Source organism: Seriola aureovittata, chromosome 2, assembly GCF_021018895.1.
Source record: "Seriola aureovittata isolate HTS-2021-v1 ecotype China chromosome 2, ASM2101889v1, whole genome shotgun sequence".
NCBI classification, from domain to species: Eukaryota; Metazoa; Chordata; class Actinopteri; order Carangiformes; family Carangidae; genus Seriola; species Seriola aureovittata.
In genome coordinates this window covers 232,098-254,798 of record NC_079365.1, presented here as the reverse complement: position 1 = coordinate 254,798, position 22,701 = coordinate 232,098, and the positions used below count along the sequence as shown (strand labels likewise).

Genomic DNA, 22,701 nt, shown 5'->3' with positions numbered 1-22,701 from the left:
GGTGTGCCGAATCAGATCAGTTCAAGTTCAAGATCAACCTTAAAGATCGACCACACACTAGGAGAGGTCTGCTTTCCTTCATCAGTTCTATCTATGACCCAATGGGTTTTCTTGCTCCAGTAATACTACCGGCTAAAAGAATCCTGCAAGATTTATGCCGACAGAAGTGTGGTTGGGATGAAGATTTGCCAGGCAGCGTTGTTAAAAGCTGGACAAATTGGGTCTCAACTCTGCAACAACTTGAGAACTTTGGTGTGAACAGATGCATCAAGACTAAGCAGTTTGGTGCACCAGTCTGCGCACAGCTACATCACTTCGCTGACGCAAGTGAAGATGCCTACGGTACAGCAAGCTACCTTCTGCTGCACTCTGCAAATGGTGAAGTTCAATCCGCTCTAATTATGGCAAAGGCAAGGGTCGCACCTTTAAAGTCCCCAACCACACCAAGAATGGAACTAACTGCAGCCACCGTTGCAGTCAAGATGGATAAGCTTCTGAAGAAAGAGCTTGAAATGGATTTTCATGAATCCATCTTTTGGACAGATAGCACGGCTGTGCTAAAGTACTTGAACAGTGAAAGCACAAGATTCAAGACTTTTGTTTCTAACAGAATCTCATCAATCCTGGAGCACTCTCAGACGTCACAATGGAGATACATCAACACCAATCTGAATCCTGCTGATCATGTTTCAAGAGGACAGACCGTGGAAGCATTCTTGAAGAATGAAAGTTGGCTCTCAGGACCAGGTTTCTTGCTTTGTCCACAAGACCAGTGGCCCAAGAATCCAGATCCTGGAATGCAATTGGACAAGAATGACCCAGAGGTCAAAAGAGTAGCTCAAACTCATGTTATTCAGCTACAAGAGCCAAAGGACGCAATGAACCAGTTGATTGTTTACGACTCATCCTGGAGCAAGCTAAAACGTGCTGTAGCTTGGTTTCTGAAACTGAAAGATTTGCTTAAAGAGCTGAAAGGAAAGAGAAAGGAATCAAACACATTAAGCGAGGAAAGCAGGATGAATCAGTTCAAGAAAGCTTACAAGGGAACGCACCTAACGTGTGAGGATTTGACAGTAGCAGAAACGGAAATCGTGATGTACTGTCAGAAAAGGAACTTCAAAGAAGATTTGACAATGCTGAAGGAATGTCAAAGGGTCAAGAAAAGCAGCTCGCTCTATAAGCTGAATCCAGTATTTCAAAATGGAGTCATGAGAGTTGGAGGAAGGTTGAGCCGAGCAGCGATGCCAGATGATTCCAAGCAGCAAGCTATCTTGCCAAAGGATTCACACATTACACAGCTTGTACTGAGGCACATTCATGATGTAACAGCTCATGCCGGCAGGAATCACATGTTGGCTCAACTGCGACAGAAATACTGGATCCCTGGAGCAAATGGAGCCATTAGGAAGTTCTTGTCCAAGTGTGTTACTTGTAAGCGATTACATGGAACTGCTGGCAAGCAACTGATGGCAGATCTACCAAGATGCAGGGTTCTACCAGATGATCCCCCATTCACAAGAGTCGGTGTTGACTACTTTGGCCCATTCCTAGTGAAACGAGGAAGAGTGCATGCAAAGAGATATGGTGTCATTTTTACATGTCTCGCCATAAGAGCAGTACATCTAGAAGTCGCATCTTCACTTGACACTGATTCATGTCTCAATGCAATCAGGAGATTTCTTGCCAGAAGAGGACAAGTCAGAGAGATGTACTCAGATAATGGAACCAACTTTCGGTCGGCTGACAGTGAGTTGAAGAAATCAATCAAAGAATGGAACACCAGCAAGATTGGAAAAGACTTGCAACAAAGAGGTGTTCAGTGGCACTTCAATCCTCCAGCAGGTTCTCACCATGGTGGGAGCTGGGAGCGGCTGATTCGTTCAGTCAGAAAGATTCTGAACGTCACAGTGAAGGAACAAATTTTGGGGGAAGAAGATCTACACACCTTGCTGTGTGAAGCTGAGGCTGTTATAAACAGCAGGCCCATCACAAAGGCATCTTCAGACCTCAATGATTTGGAGGCCTTAACGCCAAACCACCTGCTGTTAGTTAAGGTCAACCCAGAGTTACCACCAGGTGTATTCAATAAGGATGACCGATATGCTAATCGCAGATGGAAACAGGTCCAGTACCTTACAGACGTCTTCTGGAAGCGCTGGTGCAAAGAATATCTCGCACAGCTCCAAGAACGTCAAAAATGGTCCACATCTGGAAGAAACTTCTGTGTCGGTGATGTGGTACTAATTGTGGACGACACATCACCCAGAAACTCATGGCCACTTGGAAGAATTTTAGAGACTCTTCCTGACAAGAATGGCTTTGTTCGTCAGGTTAAAGTCAAGACCAAGACCAATGAGCTTCGTCGCCCAGTAACAAAACTATGTCTTCTTCAAGAGGCAGAGGATAATTGATGGACTAAGTCTTCATTTGAGACGAGAAGAGACATTTTTTGGACTAAATCAGGAGTACCCGTTTGGCCGGGACGAAGAAGAGAACAAGATGTCTCCAGATAATTTAACTTTAGTAAATTAGCTTAGCATGTCGGCTCCTTCGATTTAAGTTAAGTTTTGAGTAATTGTTTCATGCTATTGATAACAATTAGGGGTCGGTAATGTAGGAGCCGAAAAGCATTTTGTTGATGTTTAAGCGGTTGAATGGCACAAAATAAATTAAGGCTTTCGGACAAGCAGAGAGAGTAGAGCCACACAGTTTTTTGACCTCTCTCTCACTCTATTTCTCTATCTCTCCTTTTTTTTGTATATTGAATATTATTATTTTCGAAAGTGGAAAAGATTTTGTTTTTGTATTATCCTTTAATGAAAAGTAAAAAATTTAACTTTACAAGTGGTCTCGTGGAATTTTTGGTGGATTTCGAAGCGGACGAGAGGGATAAGAGAGCGTCAAGCTATGGCTTTAATAAATGGAAAACTACACTGTTAAATCAAGTTTAATACTGTAAAAAAGATTATAAAATGAGATAAAATTACTGACAATTAACAGTAAAAGAAGTACTTGTTCCGTAATTTGATTGAGATTTGTTTGTTAATTTACAAAAATCTTGTGTAATTACAGAATTTTTCACAACAAAAATGTTGAATAAATGTGTTTTTGTCAATGTATAACATGTATAAGCACTGGTAATCTTTTATCTTTAACATTTTTCAGATTTTTTCCCCATTATACTTTTAAGGTAAAGTCAATTTTTGGAAAACGGGTTGTAATAAATATATGCATTTTAAATTTGAGTACACACCCTGGACAGAAGGGCGCCTTATTCAAATATTAAAGTTTGAATCTTTGCCGTCCAATCAGAGCATTGCACTCGGCTCCGCCTCCTCGAGCTCCGGGACAGTTGCGTGTGTGAGCTATGCTACATAGGGCTGTGCGATACTGCAAAATTTGGTATCGATCCAATACCAAGTGAATACAGGGCCAGTATTGCCGATACCGATACCAATACCGATACTTTTTACTACTACCATGTACTTTTGTGTAGGGGGGAGCAATGTATCATAATTTATTAAGTGAATGCATCATTAATATGCAAATTTGAATGAAAACTTGAATTTTCATGATTATTTAATTATTTTGTAAGTTTTGCCTTTAATTAATCATGTTTATGATGATAATAAAACACAGGACAAAATTTTCAGGCAAATAAAAAGCCACAGGCAGTGAGTGAGTGAGTGAGTGAGTGGGTGGGTTGAGTGAGTGAGTGAGTGGGTGGGTGGGTGGTGAGTGAGTGAGTGGGTGAGTGAGTGAGTGAGTGAGTGAGTGGGTGGGTGGGTGGGTGAGTGAGTGAGTGAGTGGGTGGGTGGGTGGGTGAGTGAGTGAGTGAGTGAGTGGGTGGGTGGGTGAGTGAGTGGGTGGGTGGGTGAGTGAGTGAGTGAGTGAGTGAGTGGGTGGGTGAGTGAGTGAGTGTAGCAGTGGAAGCCGCGGAGCGGAGGAAAGGGGAGGGGCTAATTTAGCATGAGTGAAGAGAGAGAAGAGCGGTGTTATACGGCCAGTCGGTCACTCTGTAAATGCCTGGAGTTCTACAGAAGATAAACTGAAACTTAAGAATCGATCTCATCACACAAGTATCGATCAATACCCAATACCAACGTTAGTATCCACCCCTAATGCTACACTCTCTGCTCTCCTCCAAAAGTCCGTTGGCGAACTTGCTCCTCCAGAACTTTCTGTCTTCGGCTGCCAGGGAAAGGTGGAATCAAGTTTAACAAGGTAAACATTTTTTATGAGTGGAATTATTTAGATTATGTTGTTTATGTGAAATTATGTAGATTATGTGTTTTCAATTGCTACTAGCTAACGTTGCCAGTGAAGGGCAAATTGATAAGCATTTTAGCTGTGTCCAGATACTTTACCATTAGGCTAACGTTAGCTCTAAGGTAACTTACAGGTAGTTCTGTCGTTGGTTGTTAGGTTCATAGACTGTAACATTATCAGCCGGTCTGTGGACAATCTTTTTTTCTCCAACATTTGGCGGCCACAGTTGCTGCAGAGGTTGAAATTTGCTGTGGAAGTCAGTGTTATGCTTGCAGCTATTACAGACTCCCGCATTTTCTCCTCTTTGAAGTGACATCGCCTGTGAAGTGGCTGTTGAGTGTTTTGAGAAAAACGCGGTGCCTGATTTTGCATGCCAGAACATACTGTATTTCAGGCCAAAGTGTCATATTTACCTTAGTTAAGTTATACTGTTCATTTGTTGATGATTATAATGTTATGGCTGTTTGGCCAGTATTAAAAGATGTACTCCTGTTGCATTTGTGGAACATCTGTTCAGTCAGTAAATGCATATGTTGTGCTGTCCAGCAGGCTGAGCCAGATATATCCAGTGGTCCTGAAGTCCCGAAGTTGAGTGGTCCTCAGCTGAATCCTTGACATTATTTTTTTTTTTTTTTAAAGTATATTTTTGGGCTTTTTATGCCTTTAATGGACAGTATAGTGGAGAGTGACAGGAAACAGGGAGGCAGAGAGAGGGGGAATGACATGCAGCGAAAGGCCGTCCGATGCGGGATTCGAACCGGGGCCGACTGCAGCGAGGACTGTAGCCTCTACACATGGGGCGCCTGCTTAGACCACTACGCTACACGACGCCCCAAATCCTTGACATTATTACTTTTCTAGCTAAGATATACAACTCTAGAAAATGTAAATGATGATTACATTGTGAATAAATAAATACATTTTTAAAACTTTTTCTTTTTACATGTGTTAGGACATTGAGCTTGGCCCATTTAAAAGCTACCAAGTTCACCTCAGCCTTGTCCTGGTGTTGGTAAATCCATGAGCCTTCACGTGGATCTATTTCTGTATTCTGTCTGCACATTTCTGGTGAGTAATTCCATACAAACACAAATTCATACACACGTCCAGTAAATGTTGACTTAAGTGTTGTACACAGAACTGCAAAGCACAGTATTCCCGCCTTGAACAGGCTGTGTATAAGGGGGCTTAACATTAACACTAGTTAGTTGTGTGGATCTGCATTAACCTCGGCGGATCGGGTGGGTTGAGCTCATAAAATTTACATTTTGGTTAATAACAGATGAATGGATGGAATGTTAAAATGAGGAACATAGTAATTCAATTCTCCAAAATTTTGTACATTATGTTTTGTTGACATGCAAATTATATAGGCACTGGGAGTTTATTCGAAAACTAGATTTTATTTGGCTACCTGTTCATCTGATTACTTGTTAGGTTATATTGTGGGGATGACATTGGTGCTTTCATAAAATATTTACACAATGAGATTTTTTACAAAATAATCATCAGTAATGACTAAGTGTGTAAAGGAAAATAATAGAATAGTCTGGTAAGTTCAGAAAATGATATCACTTTATTTTAATGCAGCCAGAGACAAAAGACAACACTATAATATCCATATATTTCCCAGTCCTAAGCCGACACTACTGGTTTTTATTTTAAGTATTTTGGTGCTGTGAAATACTGTATACCGTTATTGTCAAAAATTCTAAAAATATTGTGATATAAATTTTAATAAATATTTCTCATCACAACTTTGGTTTCAATGAAACAACTTTTGATCATATAATAATTGTTATCTCTGCTCTCTCCCTGATGCTGGTGTTAGGTCAATTGCTGCAACTCAGTCCATCCAACCTGGCGAAACCCTTGATGTCCACATACAGTAACATTTGCTGCGCCCTTGCTGCTCCCTTGCATCAACAGCTACAGGACAGGACAGAAGGAGGCAGCACCTTGGAAACATCCTGACTAATAGAGGACACTTTTATGGCAATGGACTTTTCAAAACCTTGGACTTCTATCTCCCTATGGACTGTAGTAGTAAGCCAGGGTATACCTGGGTTATACAACTCACATTGTATATCCCAAACCGCCTGTTCAACATCAGTAATTTTAACCATCAAGATGATCTGTAAGTATCATACTGAGCACTCATGTATTTTTATTTAAAAAAAAAAAAAAAAAACTTGTTTAATGTTCACAATCTTTTTGGTCATTAAAGTATTACATCCAACTTTTAACTTGTATGTATTTTTTATTGATGTTTTTAGTAGTGTAAGATAGTGTCATATAACCAAAGGTCTTTGGGTTTTTACCAAAACAGGCTAAGATACTTAATAAAATACTTTTTTAACATGAAAGGTATGTTAAATATACCAGAAATCTATATAAAATTACATATAAAAACCAAAAATTAAAAGTAGATTGTTGCAATTTTAAACCCCCTACTGAGGTTTTCAACAGCTTTTGGACATTTTTTGAAAGAGAAATCAAATGTTTTTATGTGTGGTATATCATTTTATTACATCAAATATTAATTAATATACAAGTTTTTTTATGTAAAATTATGTAATAAAAACCAATTAATAACAGTACCTTTCTGCAATTTTAAGCCTTATTATTTGTATTATAACAATGTTAGACCTTATTTATAGGTAATTTCATTGTTTTTATACAGGTAAATGGTCTTTATTAAACATTAAAAAGCCCCAAAAATACGGAAAATCTCATGTAAAATTAAAGCTATAAACTGTAATTACGGAAAATTACTGTATTTTTAAAGGTTTTTTTTTTTACAATGTATTCAGGTAGCAACAGAAACCAGCAATGGATAGCTGACACAAAGTCACTGATGTCATCACACAGTCAGCTGATGCACCAGCTGATCAGATTGAAATGAGGCTTTAGCACTTTAAATTTAATCTACTACTGCATATTGGTCTCATAGCTGTTTAAATGAATTTGCCAACAGCTTGAGAAATGTCTTAAAACAGCAGGGATAAGTTGTTGTAGGTGTAGTATCACAAGGAAGCAATTCTCATACAAGAGTGTCACATACTGTTCGAGAGATGTAGAAAACAGTAGCGCTGTGTTTTAAACTTAGTCTCTGCTATCCAGGCCCCCATCTCGGCCAACTTTTTTCTTTTTGTGCTTTTATTGATAGAGCAGTGTAGAGAGACAGGAAATGGGGAGGCAGAGAGAGGGGGAAAGACATGCAGCAGGGGGCTTGTCCGATGCGGGACTCGAACCGGGGCCAACTGCAGCGAGGACCTTAGCCTCTGTATATGGGGCGGATGCTCAACCAACTGAGCTATATGCCCCTATCTTGGCCAACTTGACTGGAAGATCGTATGGACAGACTCAAAATGAACTGTGCTCTCTGCCGATTGTGCTCAAAATAAAAATAATATTAATAATAAAATTATGTCTGTTTTCATAGCATTTATATTTCAGGCTGTGTGGACACATCCTCTGAGAGTGATGGGGGCTGCTTGTTCCTGTTTGTCAACAATGCAAAACCATTTTATTTTGTGTTACTAAAATAACTAGGCCAGAATCCACCTGATGCCAGTACCACACCTGATGGTCTTTACAGCCTCCATGAGTGCAGCCACCATCATGGGCATGACATGGCTGCTCAAGGGACAGTTAGGGGAAAACATTAGTGTGTCAGTTATTATGTTAAAAATGAGCAACAGCTGCATCATGTTAGGGGTGGGCAATATATCAAATATACCACAAATTGTCACATAATTGTTTTAAGACAGTGGCATGAAATTCTCTTTGGTGTTTTGCTCCTCTCGCGCTCTCTCTCGTCAGTGAGGGTGGGAGGACTATAAATCACAGTACGCACAATATCGCCTGTCCATTATCTTTAGGTTTCCCCACACGCACATATGTCCAGTCATTGTGTCAGTGAGAGAGCAAGAGAGAGAGACATTGATTTGTGTATTTTAGTGCTAAAGTTATTACACAACACCACAGTAAAAATCTTATTAGCCTCCTACCACATGCATTTCAAAGACCTACCAACAGGCCTGAAAAGCAACAACAGCAGCTAAATAACAGGCTACAATAAACTCTTAAATACTATATTGAATATCCCCGAGAAACGTGCAGTAAAAGTCAACATTAAGCAACAGATCCCCTCATTCAGCATCATCATCATGAGAGCAGTTGCCTAACTTATTACTAAAGATAGTAATAATAATACACGACAGCAAGACCAAATCAAGCTGCTACAATAAATAATAAAAACCACATGAGACAATAAAATTAAATAGTATTTATGCCTATTTGAAGTTCATTCTGCATCTGAACATTACATCAAACTCTTGCAGAACAGCCTCCGCATTAATTCTAATATCATTATGGATGTGCATCAGTGCTCCACATCTGCAGTGTCAAAATTGGGCATTAAAGCAAAACCAAAAACCAAACTCCTCTTTAACTCCTGCTCTCCTCTTGAATCTAGGCTAAAACAAAACATAAGACAATTTACAAACAAACTTATAGACCATATCTCCCAGCCCTACATCACATGTTGGACGGATGTTAGTCTACCACCAGCTTCGGGTAGTGCACAGTGGACAAGAGTAGGAGGAGACAGTAATCAAAGGCTGGTTATGTGAGTGTGTACCCCAATAAACAATAAATAATATAGATTTTGCCCCTTTAAGATAAATGAAAACACAACTATATGTTATAAAACCTTCTTTTTGATCTGGTCTGACATGTCAGCGTGAACATAAGTCACACTGTAGTTGATTTTGTCATCTGAATTTCTTGTTTTGAATTCTGACTAAATTGCCCTGTCCTTAGAAGTTGAAAAGAAATTAAAATATAATTGTCTGCGTGAAAATTTTAACAATGATCCTCAAGCATGGCAGCTTCAGTGATTCAGAGAAGACATTCAGCAAAGAGAGACAAAGAGGAAGAGACCTGAAACCACAGCAGGTTGATGTAAAAAGATATTAGAAGCTGAAAAATCTCCACAGCAGTGCCATCACTGCCTTCCACCATTTTGATTAATACATTAACAAACCCACGTTGCTTGCCGCGCATGCGTTTGGGAGACTGTTGCTGGTTGATGCCATACAGAACCTAACTTGAGTCAAATTAACCACAGTAATTAACCACGGTAATCAACCACAGTTATAATGATAGTTAAAATTGAAATGGTAATACTAACCGCCTGGCATTTCTACAGTGATAAAGCGTGAAACCGGTAACCCTGTCTTCTCTACTGCTGATACAGAGTACATGTGGGATTAACAGTATTCGACTTAAAATGTACAGTCTAGTGTAACCATCCCCCCACCCATGTCAATAATCACTCCAACATGTACTGCAATGAAAAAATATTTTATTATTTTTCATTTAACAAGGTTTCAAAACCCTGTACAGTGACCTTATACAATATGACACTGCCCAGAACATGAGGCAGCTCTTAACTGTTGACATGGATATATGAGTCTGTGCCATGAAACTTCTGGACGTCATCTCAGGTCATCAGGTGTAACAAGTGACATATTCTGAACAATGTCAACAACATGAAAATGCTCTACAAATGTATTCTCCATCTGTCAGTCAGCATCCTGTTGCTTGTGATCTCATTCTGTAGATAGAAGAATTCTACAGCATGAAAGCATGAAAGTGACCAAGAGAGTGACATGATGTTGGACTGGGAAACAAATTCAGCCTGTGTGGTGTGGGGGTGCATGAAGGAATGTGTACTGGTGGCTGTATGACACCATGGATCTTTCTGCTGCAACATGTATGTGGCATGCTCTCATATGCACCCCAAATGACAGGCACACAGAGATGGATGGTACAAAGACTGAAAGGGCCAGTGAAAACTTGTTGGATTTCTTGATGGTCCACTTTAAGATTGACATGAATTTCACTCAAAAACTCCATGTTGTCAACAACACATAACACAACATTGTAGACCATACCTCTGCCCTGGCACTGTGCTAAAATATATATATTTTAATATATGATTCATCTCATCTAGATCAATGGTGTTTCTTGTGAGCTCTGTTCACCTGAATCTCACTGATGTGGTGTTGGCATATTAATATCATTGCTTGTGCCCTTGTCAATAGTACTGTGCAGGGTCTGTTGACCCCCTGCAGGGACTAAGCATCAGGGAGTCTGGGGTGGCTCGGTTGGAAACCTAGATTTTATGATTAGAAAGCCCAGCAGTGACATCTGCTGGTTAAAACGTAGCTGGTGTCCTCACTAATGTTGTAGCTTGACCAGAACAGCCACAGTCTGAATGACCATCATAACAGGACAAGTCCTGGTGGTAGGCCATATGTAAACAGATCCATACAGGTTTTATCTACTCTTTACCAGCCCTCTGTGAGCCTGTCATTGACAGCATGTGTATTCAGGGATTGGCTCAGTTCACAGACCTGAGCACACCATGTAGACTTCAAGGAGTTCAAAGGCCGCCAGTCACTGCTGGTTCCAGAAGTAAGTAGGTCCCTCCTGGTTTTCCAGGTGTTCTTCTCAGCTCCTGCATGACTGTGGTAAAATGACACATCAGGTTACATCATAATATTTCTTTCCTTTGAAAACTTTATTTCCAGATCATTTAACCTACTGCCCATGACCCTCTCAGGGTTTCTGGGCCCACAGGACCACCTTATCAGATGATTTATAACCTGCCACAAACAACAGCCAGACTTATCCCCCTATTTTGTACTATATGGACATGACCTGTTTTTTAATGTAATGAATTACCACTTCAAGTTAAACAAAGTGGCACATTATGAATATATATATATATACAGTGCCTATAGAAAATCATCATACCTATTTGAAATAGTTACTTTATGTGTTGTACAAGTTGAAATCAAAACCCATTTAAAATTAAAATTTTCCTACACAGCATCAAATGACCGACAAAAAAAGCGACAGCTCTGAAAAATATTAAGAAATGCAAAACTAAAATATCAGGGTTAGAAAAGGGAATTTGACTAATTAATTGTAATTACATTGTCCAGAATTTTTAAGATGTTATTTTCACTTTCAAACACCTGATTATGAGGGTTATAATGTGTACATACAGGTCAAAAAGTTCATTTCCAGGGTGTAATCTGGCAAAAGGTATAGATTTTCACAAGGTATGATGACTTCCTATAGGCACTGTATATATACATATGTATATACATATACCAAGTAATCAAGTAGCAACTGCACTATTGCTTTTTGTGATGCTAGTTTTAACCTTAATGTCTGATCCATGTGTCCCGACCGGTGAGTCTACTGATGTAGCATGAGACTTTGACTACATAGGGGCAAGGGCAGTATTGCCCTTAGTTTTTGTTATTTCAACATTATCAATTCTTTTTCCTCACTATTATCATATTCAATATTGGGATGAATTGTTTTCACTCATTGTAGACTATATGCTATCTACTTCAAAACATTTCACTCTGTATAGGGCCAGTTCTGTTTACCTAGGATTACAATAATGTAATTGTTTGAAAGTGAAATAGAGGAGTCTATGGTAGTTTGAATACTCTTGTGCTTTATTATCCATTCTTTTCTTTTATCTTTATACCCCATGGTTCTCCAAGCTCTTAAGGTTATTGTACATAGTGTATTTCTTCAATAGTGACTGTACTGATTCACATGAATGTTTTTTTTTGTTGTTGTTGTTTTTTTTTGGGGGGGGGGGGTGGGTTGTGTGTGCCTGTGTTTAAAGTTGACTACTCAAGTGGCACAGTGGGTTGAGCATGTGCCCCATATGTAGAGGCTACAGTCCTCGCTGCAGTTGGCCCCGGTTTGAATCCTGCATCGGACAGCCTTTTACTGCATGTCATGCCCCTTCTCTCTCCCTCCCCATTTCTCGTCTCTCTCTACTGTACTATCTAATAAAGGCATAAAAAGCCCAAAAAATATTCTTTAAAGTTCACTACTCTGCAAGGTTTTCCCTGTTCGATTTAGCTACATAGTCGAAAGCACCACTCTTTGGAGGTTTGCTCCTATTGAGTCTGCACAGCTGTTCCTGTCGTTTGGAGATGGGAACACTTGATGTGCGGGAGGGAGGTGGGTTTGGGCGGACTGTTGGTGTTGAGTTGTGTCTCTGTATTTATTTTCTTTTTTTTTTATATTTTAATTTTATTTATTTATTCATTTTTTTGTTTACTTACTCCCCCCTTTCCTTCCCCTGTTTTGGGAAGAAACCATTTTGGTTAATAAAAGGGTCCAATTTACTCCCTCTAGGATCATAGCTGATAAAAACGGCAGATATTTGATTACTACAGACAGTTTGTGGTGAATTGTTGGTGAAGTAACCTACCTTTCTTAAAAACCCACCTCTTGACATTGGGTGGCGATCTGAACTTTGTTATTGACCCCATCTTGGACCGTTTGAACCCCTGAACTCAGGCCTAATCCTTCTTGTCCAAATCGATCTTGGAATTTATGCTCAAAAATGGCTTTGTTGATCCCTGGAGATTTTATAATCCACAAACTAAGGAATTTTCTTTTTATTCACACATTCACCTGTCATATTCCCGCATTGATTATTTTTTTATTTTTGACAATTTGCTTATCTCCACAGTGACTTCCTCTGAATACCATGCTATTGTCATTTCAGACCACGCTCCTGTAAGTGTAAACATTAAATTAATGGACCGACCCCGCTTTTCATCTCCCTGGAGGTTTAATTCTCTTTTGCTGTCCGACAAGGCAATGACTTTATCTCATCCTCAACTGATGACTTCATTGCTATCAATAAAAATGATTCTGTCTATTCATCTTTATTATGGGAATCACTTAAAGCATATCTATGAGGGCAAATTATTTCCTATTCAACATATTCTAGTAAGATCTGTAAGGCTAAATTGCACAAGCTAACAACTAAAATCCACGATACAGACCGAAAAATTGCAAGCGGTTAAACCCCAGCCTTGCAAAATCCACAGCTAGATTTGCAGGCAAAATACAATCTTGTTACAACAATAGTCGATTATATCCTCTATTAAAGCCATGCAAAGTAACAAAGTGCCCGGTCCCGACGGATTTCCAGTTGAGTTCTTTAAAAAAATTAATTAATAAACAAGCTCTCCTTATTATTTTGGTGTATAACAAATCCCTGTAACGTGGCTCATTGCCCCCTACCTTAACTCAGACATCCATTACCCTCCTCCTAAAGAGAGGGAAGGACCCTACGTCATGTGCCTCTTATAAACCTCTCTCTTTGTCAAATGTGGATAACAAAATTTTGGCTAAAGCCCTAGCAACTTGTCTTGAGGGGATTCTCCCAGGTATCATATCAGAGGAACAGAAGGGTGTCATTAAAGGGCGTCAACTATTTTTTAACATTCAAACGCCTCTTGAATGTAATTTTCTATAAACATTCTTCTCTAACTACTGAAGTTGTTATTGATTGATCGAGTTGAATGGAACAAGCTTTTTGCAGTACCGCACAAGTTTGGATCTGGGAACAGATTTATATCATGGATTCAACTTCTATACACCTCCCCCCAGGCAAGCGTTTACACAAATGACACTTGATCTATTGGTCAGCACATATTCATAAATTGAGTTATTGGTCTCAATCGCTTGTTGTGGTGTAGGCTGGAGGTTCAATCGTGTTCCTCATCTTTCCTGAGGGCCCTTCTCACCACCAACCCTATCAACTTTACAAGCAACCCTGTGGTGCTGTCGACCCCTAGGATTTGGTATCAGTTTAGGCGCTATTTCAAGTTTATGTCAACCTCCACAATGATGCCATAAGTGAAGAATCATTTTTCTTCCCCCATAATCCTTTGATGCCACCTACATGTTGTGGCAGAACTGAGGCATTAAGTTGTTTAGAGACCTCTACAAAGATGGAACTTTTGCTAGTTTTTCAGATCTATCCTCAGACTTTAATTTTCCTGTACCACGTTTGCTTTGTTACATTCAAGTTAGACAGTGTGCCGCCTCTCATTTTCCATGCTTCCCTTCCATCCCCGCTAACCAGCCGTGGGAGGACCTTTTGACTCTAAAACCACATCGGAAATCACTTATATCAAAGATATACGAAGAACTCTTGGTTTTCAATGTTCATTCTAATGCTAAAACTATTATTGCTTGGGAGCAAGAGCTGGGGATAGTTTTCACAGATCAGAGGTGGGATGAGGCTACAAATAGAATACGTTCAGGTACACCTTGTGCAAGGCTACAAATTATACTTTAAAGTATTACACAGAGTTCACCTGTTGTTTATCTGAAATCTATCCAAATGTTGTAGACCAATGTGACAGATGTAACACTTCCTCTTGTAATTTGAGTCATATGTTTTTCTTTTATTCCAGACCACAGAAGTTTTGGACAGATTATTCTATGACTTTGACAAAGGTTCTGGGGATCAATATAAAGATGAGCCCTTTTATGGCGATATTTGGGGTCTCTGTTGACTCTTCTTATTTTAATCCCTCACAGTTAGACATATTAGAAAAGATAATGTTCTCTCTGAAAGGCACCTCAGCTAATTTTTTTTATAAATGGAACTCTTTCATAGAATACATCAACTCCTTACATACTTTGCCCCCTGATTGACCCTCCACCAGCTACGTCCCTACCTCCCCACCTCCCCTTCCTATTTCTTTCTCTTATTCATTTATTTATTTCTTTTTTCTGTATCAACTCAGATTCTTTATATGATTTTCCTGTTTTCACTTTTTATTGTATTGTGTATTTTCTATATGATTGGTATATTCAGTTTTCGTATGTTTGACCTCAAGGCCTTGTTTGAGGGCTTGGAGGATGTTCCTGCTAAAAAGAAAAATCATATATTCCTATATGTGTTGTTGTACCCTGAATAAAGGGGTATTTGAAGGAAAAAAAAAAGATTTGTGAAGATGATCCCAAAAAGGCTGAGGATCAGATTTACCAAAGAATCAAAGTAAATCACAAATTCATGAGTTCTGCAAATTACCTGAGAACTGTGACTAACAGCTTATGTTGTTAATGAGTTGATGTTAGTGTGACCTCTACGCTAACAAAGTATAACATCTCTGTGTCTCTAGTCTTCATCTGTAAACCTTCTAACATCACTATGATCTGAATGAATAATAAACATCTAATTTCACACAGTCATGTTTCCATAAAGGAAACTGAACAGGAAAAATTCAGGCTGACTACTCGCCTAGAGTGTGAGGGTTTGGATGGGGTTCATCATGATCATGTTGACTGCTACAAATCCAGAGATACATCAGATTATTGAAAACATGAGGAGGTTCACCTGAAAGCTGATAATTAACATGACGAAATTTGGTAATATTTGGTCCTAAAATGACATTTGGTCATATTTGAAACAACAGGAGTGAGTTTTTGTAGCTGAGTTAATTCACGAACATACAGTTGATTTAATGATGTAAAGTGATTAATGTTACTGAACTTAAACTGAAACCACAGAAGGTAATTCAACAGACAAGAACCGACACACAGTCAAGTGACTATCTGTTTGACCCAGCAGCTTAAAGCTACTGTCAAACAAGCTAGCTTCACGTTAGCACATTGGGCTACACAATGGGCTAACCAGGAAGTAAACAACGGTGGTAACGTTAGGAATGTTTCAAGGTTTCATCATGTCATCGGCATAAACACATTTTAATACACAGTAACAATAACAGGATAAGTGTTAGTGATGTGATACTCACCTTGGAGGCCATCAAATCCCTGAGCCAGCGTCCAGACACCCGGATGTTAAAGTATCAGTCTTAGGTTTTCATCAATGTGATGGTACACCTGCAGTGTTACACATGTTTCCTCTGTCTGTCAGAACCTCAACACTGTAAACCAGCCCAACACAACAATGTGGTGAATTTGCTGTGTGGCACTGCATTGCAGTCATCTCTGACCTCCAAGCTCATGGCCATCCACTCCTCCATCAGCGCACCCCACCCCCCCCACTGCATGTCACCTCCTTCATAATGTCTCCACCTACCTGACTCTCCTGTCCACTCGAAATTTCAACATCTTCCCCCGGATCAGTCATGAACCAGCAGCGTAGGAGATGGGACAAACGGACAGAGACACGGAGGAGAGGTGGAGAGTAGCTGGAGGGATGGAGGGGAGGAGGGAAATACCCACCGCCGTCCTCGTCTCTCTCCCACAGACTGCATGACTCCTCTCTTTACTCGTTTCCCCACCTGTCTCACCCTCCCTCTTTTGCTTTATCCCCCTCCTCCCTCTCTACCTCTCTCTCTGTCTCTCTCACACACACACAAACACATACACACACACACACACACGCACACACACACACACACATACACACACACACGCACACACACACAGTATCCTGGCTGAAAACTGCAACACTCAGCTTATTCAGACTGGCTGATGTACACTATCTCTAATATGGTCTCTCTCTCTATCTTTATCTCATTTGCTGGCCAACTCTCTCTCTCTCTCCCTCTCGCTCTCTATCTGTATCTCTCTTTCTCTCTCTCTCTGCCCCCCCACCCTTCTCTCTCACTGCCTCTCTCTCTCTCCCTCTCTCTCTCTCTGCCCCCCACCCTTCTCTCTAACTGCCTCTCTCCCTCTCTCTGTGTATGTGTATTTCTCTCTCTCTCTGTCTTGGTTTTCTCAGTGCTCAAATAAAAACCCCAGGTGGTCTCAACTACTGTCAGAGCTCAGAATGACAGCCTCCTTCCATCTGTCAGGACAGGAGTGGATGCCTGATCAGCTGGAGCCACAGAGGTGGGGGTTGGGTAATTTTCAGTAATAACTCCACTTTATGATAATTCCACTGGTCGTCCCGAAGGCATGATGATGAATTTCATGATCATATATTTGCAAGATTAAACGGGACATATTATACTCCTTTTCAACAAGTTTAAATAAGTCTCAGAGGTCCCCAAAACATGTCTTTGAAGTTTCTGGCTAAAAAATACACTCCGATCCTATATTTCAGCGTGCCTGTAAACCTCTCTTTTTCAGCCCTGTTCAGAACAGACTGTTTCTGTGTCTGTAGCTTTAAATGTAAATGATCTGTGCCTGACCACGCCCCTCTCCGGAAGGGGATGCAGCTTGGGCTTCTGGTACCATGCTGTAATGTTTACGGTGACCGTGACCTGGCATCAGAAGCGCTTTGGTTCAACCATACGACTTTTATTCAGAATCTGACCCAGAAGGAGAGGCTCCTGAAGAAGTTCCAACTCTACAACTGCAGCAGGACGTTTCTGATTGGTTGGTAACCAATTTTGTGTATTTTGCCCTTACATTTTCAGTTTGTTGATGTGTGGCACACAGTTACTAACATGTAGCTAGGTAGCTAATGCTAACTGTTACTGTCTCGTCATTACTGGGAGCTCTTTTGGTAAATAAGCACTATTGTGAATTGTGTAATGTAGTTATCTGTCATGCCTCCTTAGATATACTTTTACAGTCTATGAAAATGTTTGTTGACTGAGGACTGCTACAGGTGTTCAATGTCTCAACTAGTAAGATACTTTAATAGATGCTGACAAAGTAAATCATTTTTATTTTATTAATTTTTATCCATGTTTTGAGAAGAAATGCTCATCATGACATCTTCCTTTATGTAGTAAATTTATTTTGTGTATTACAATGAAAGCTGTAAATCAGCATAAACATTCATCTTTAGTCAAAGACGGGGCTGTGCAGTGTTTTCTACACTACACTGTTGTCAAGCTCCACATTATATGCAATAAGTGACATGTTATAAATTACCCATGTTATATGCGCTTGATATGTAACCAAGCTTACTTCTTACCCACCTTAGCTCCACTGTCTGTCAGTTTTTGAATTTCATAAGCTTTATATTCTGGTGAATGTTACCATTTTTCTCTATATTTTGGATAGGTGCTCCTGTGGAAACTGTACAACCATGCCCACAGAAGCTGAGAATATCTGCTGCTAGGAGATACCACAGGTAGCATTCTCACTAGACAAACTAATCAGTAATTTGTTTTGATTACATTACATTTATAATAAACCATAGCATTTACCATTTGTAATTCACTGTAGGTTACCAGACGGCTATGGGATATCGAAGAAGAATTACCATGTATGGTAGACCGTCCTGGGTTGGAGCCGGGTTGCCTCAATGTGTACTCCCTCCAGAATGCCTGCAACATATACCGCGCTGACTGCGGTACTTTACGGTTGAGAGGAATACACCAGTACGTTTTGCTTCTTTGTAAAAACATATAGTTTCAATCTAAATAAAATATGTTAGGCAGTCTTCTTTTACTTCAGTGCACATCATTTTACAATGGTAATAACACACCACATATGGAGTAACACACCCTCAAATAAATTAGTTTAGCATCTCCTTGATTTGTAAAGTTTTTATATCAGCAGATAGTGTGCATATAATATATCAATTCAGAGGAGTCATTTCTTTAGAAACGATCAAGCATTTATTTACATCAAATGAGGCACTTATAATCAGTGATAATAAAAAAGCTGTAGGATTCACTGGATCTGTCATGCCCTCTGCCTCATAGTCCTCTCCCCCTCTCTGTGCAGGTTGCTAATTGCTGATGCTGGTCGGCTGTGCGGGAGTGCCCTGGTGTCGCTGATTGCTGTCTGCTGCCTCAGCCTACTTAAGCTCCCTGCGTCAGTCAGTCAGCGCTGGATTGTAGACTCAGCTACCGAGTTAGTTCCGTCTCCAGCTCCTGAAAACGTATTCTAGTTGTCTCCATTCAGTCTGCCGTATACCCCTTCTAACCTGTTTCTCTTCTGCCCAGGATCACCTGCACTCCCACCCGGCCTCCAGCTTCCAGATCTCCTGCCCGGCTCAGCTCTCCTGCCTGCCACGCTCCTCCAGCCATCATCCGCCTCATCATCTGTCCCTTTCATCTGCCCCGCACCTTCTCTTGCAATAAAACTCTTTGTAACCGCCATCTGCCTCCAGTCTCTGCCTATTGAGTCCACCTACCTGGTCTGTAACAGGATCCATATAAAAGAGAGACACAACATAGATATGTTTGCAAGACTAAATGCCCTCACCAGTTGTTTTAGTTGGTACAGGTATCTAGCCTATAGGAGCTTTGCGAGCTGATGCTGGGGCTTCCTTGGTCGCAGAATCTGGGTCGTCGTTCCAGCCTGCGTGGTCCTACGCATCCATGCCGTGTTTCCTGACGCCACAGGCTAGTACATGGGTTTTAGACTGCCCCATGATAGAACCGGGACACAGAGCTGGATATGACATCCTCCTTCTCAGGCCGCTTGAACTGTGCAGTGAGGTCCTCTGGGATGGGGATGGCCAAAGCAGCTTCTGTGTATGGTCCCAGGTCAACAAAGACATTTTCAAATATGAGGTCCACTAGGTTTGATAAAACACAAAAGATTTTGTTTACAATTTTTTTTGTTGTTGTTTTTTTACAAAACAATGACTGAAAGTCTGTTTCTAACTACCTCCTGACATTTTCTTTACTGTATTTGTTGTTGGTGGAACAGTCATAACATTATATGAGCAATACTTAATACAATGTGTACAAAACATTTCTTGGTTGAAAAATAAAATAATATAACACTTATAGAATGTAGGCTCAGTCTTAACTAGTTTAGCTCTGCATTCTCCCTTCATGGCCTTTGGAAATTGGACCTTGAACATTGTAGTACATGGCAGCCAGGTAGAGTCTGGAGGTACAGTAAAGAGAAAATCAAAGATGTTAATATTGACAAACCTTAGCCTACACACTCTCACAAGTTCTAAGTAACAACAGCTTCATTTACCTGCACAGCATTCCAAGACTGATAAATGACTGTTTATCAAAAGTAGATGCCCTTCAGATGGCTACAGACCTGTACTTCTGATGTGAGGCTGAAAAGTCTTCAAGGATAACTGTGTGCTTACAGTATGCGTCTCCAGTCGGTCAGTCTGGCATGCAACATCCCTTGTTGCAGGAAGCTGTATAGATGCACTTGATGTGCTGGCCTGAACAGATGAAACAGAGGTTACACCAACATCTCCTCAAATGTATAGTTATGGCAACAGCTGCAAGCAGTGCAAAAATGATAACAACAAATGTACTCAATTATGTGTAAATTGGGTTGTCAAAAGCTTGTAAATGCTGCAAATAGCTCACTATCCGTGCAAAATGCAAAAAATGTGTATTATAGACTATCCCCTTTCACATATTCCCTGTAACTTTGCGCTTATCTATTCATTCCCTACAGGCACTGTATCTGTAAACATGATATACGTTAAAACGACCATCATAAGGCATGACTCTCAATAATAACTGTTTGCACTAACAAACAAGCCCAGACACCTATGCTAATCACTGCAAAGCTTGTTTAGTCTGAATTTTACCGGCTTGACTTTACAGACAGCTAAAACGCCCTTCAAGTGTGATAAAGTTAGCAGGGTGGCTCTAATCAACGTCACACAGCGATACTAAGCAGAAGAATTGCATACAATCTGTACGTGGCTATACCCGGCTGTGTGGACGAGGCAAAACGCTAGCCACATTAGCTGCCATGCTAACAACACACGTAACAGGCTCTCGTGTACATACAGTAAAGCAACATAAAATGGCAAAACTTACAACTCCCAAGTTTGAAGTTGGGTCTCGGACAGTCGGCGCAGATCCATGCTTTATTTTCAGAATGTAGCGAATCCCGCATTGTACTGGCCCTCGTTGAGAAAGCAGTCCTAAGTGAAATGGTTATCCCACTACAACATTTTAGGAGTTGTAGCGGGGACATTTCCATCAGAAATAAAATAAAACAAATCCACTGGGTCTTCAGATCCTCAGACGTAGGGGTTTGTACAGTCAACAACTGAGCAACTAGCGTGCATCGTTCGTAACTTGAACATAGTTTTACCAGAGCTGGTGATGCGATGGAATAAATGATAGCGGCTGCAAGGCGGACTCAGAAGGCGGAACACACACCTAGCTCGGGGAGTGTCACCCACCTGGGGGAGGTGTTATTTCCCTTCATGACGACATCAAGGGAAAATCTCCAATTGGCCTGTGTGAGAACACATTTTCTGAAAGGTGGAGCAAGCAAAAGACGGAGAGGATGGACTTTTCTCATGTTTGGGGGTTTGTAGACAGGCCGGGGACACATATTATTGTTAGAAATCCATGGTAAAGTGCATTTTGCATAATATGTCCCCTTTAACCATCAAGATGATCTGCAAGTATCATACTTAGCACTCGTATTTTTTTTTTTTTTTTAAACTTGTTTAATGTTCACAATCTTTTTGGTCAACTTTAGCCTTGTATGTATTTTTCATTTGTGTTTTTAGTAGTGTAAGATAGTGTTATATAACCAAAGGTCTTTGGGTTTTTACCAAAACAGGCTAAGCTACTATTAATAAAATACTTCTTCTTTTTTTTTTTAAAGAGTTCTTTTGGGCTTTTTGTGCCTTCAATGGACAGGACAGTAGAGAGACAGGAAATGGGGAGGCAGAGAGAGGGGGAATGATACACAGGAAAGGGCTGTCCGAAGCGGGAATTGAACTGGGGGCCAGCTGCAATGAGGACTGTAGCCTCTATATATGGGGCACCTGCGTAACCCACTGCGCTACGTGACGCCCCTAAAATACTTTTTTAACATGTAACGTATGTTAAATATGTAAGAAATCTATGTAAAATTCAGTGTCTCTCACTGTGTTTTCGGTTTTTGAAAAGAAGTAACAGTTTTCTCATAATTTGCAATTGTTTGAAGCCATGTAGAAGCCAAATTCTGGGCAGATTTCCACATTGCCATGGCAACTGCAGCTCCTGACCTGACCTCTGACAGGCAAGGGCTGCGTGATGTCATTGCTACAGTGACACAGAGAAGATTTTTTTCCCTAACCCTAACCCTATCCCGGCAGTAGCCCCCGTGGCACTCAAAATTTCCCAGGAATTTTCTAGTTAAACATTAAAAAGCCCCAAAAAATATGGAAAATCTCATGTAAAATTAAAGCTATAAACTGTATTTTAATAAATTACTGTACTTTTATGTGATAGTTATTTTCCGTTATTTTACTGTATTTTTCTGCCACCCCCGCTGCCGAATATTACTGTTTTTTTAAGTTTTTTTTTTTTTACAGTGTACTCAAAGTCAGGTCTACATGTCAGCTGAGTCCCAGTGGAACTGTCTGCATCCTGTTTGCTGATTCAGCCATGTGGACCAAGTAAGCTTTCTGGAGATGGAGCTAATAATCACAAGAAGCCTTAAGTTATGTTAATTTTAACGGATTCTAGGCGTTCAGTCTTTCTGCTACATGGACGGGGATGCTCATGCTCATGGTTCTCTTCACAGAAGAATTGTCTCTGATGATTTTAGCAGAATGTAGCCATATTGCTTCTGCTTCTACTGGTGTGATTGTACTGCCACTCATTGCACATGTGATCCATGGATGTGTAGAGTAGTCAGTGAATATTATTGCTTTCTATGAAGAAAGAGACCATTAACATTGGGTGGCTCATACTAATCACTCCAGAC

The 22,701-nt window shown here is 40.3% G+C and overlaps 1 protein-coding gene and 1 long non-coding RNA gene across 9 annotated transcripts in view; one reads left to right on the top strand and one right to left on the bottom strand.

Moving 5' to 3' along the window:
• plekha6 (pleckstrin homology domain containing, family A member 6) overlaps nucleotides 1-22,701 on the bottom strand; it is a 114,655-nt gene that overhangs the window by 59,787 nt on the left and 32,167 nt on the right. For 6 of the 8 annotated variants that reach the window (XM_056363246.1, XM_056363298.1, XM_056363273.1 and 3 more), the window contains exon 1: nucleotides 16,229-16,433. The exons of 1 other annotated variant lie outside the window; for it this stretch is intronic. In XM_056363246.1, coding sequence (XP_056219221.1) covers nucleotides 16,229-16,260 — 32 coding nt within the window. In that variant the 5' untranslated portion in view covers nucleotides 16,261-16,433. Of the gene's footprint in view, nucleotides 1-16,228; nucleotides 16,434-22,701 lie in introns of those variants that run through there. One more of the 8 variants, XM_056363255.1, reaches the window with a different exon arrangement.
• Nucleotides 17,182-19,157, top strand: LOC130160690 (uncharacterized). The gene is made up of 5 exons (XR_008826048.1): nucleotides 17,182-17,475; nucleotides 18,112-18,181; nucleotides 18,277-18,431; nucleotides 18,781-18,909; nucleotides 19,002-19,157. It is a non-coding gene; the product is annotated as an uncharacterized LOC130160690 (long non-coding RNA).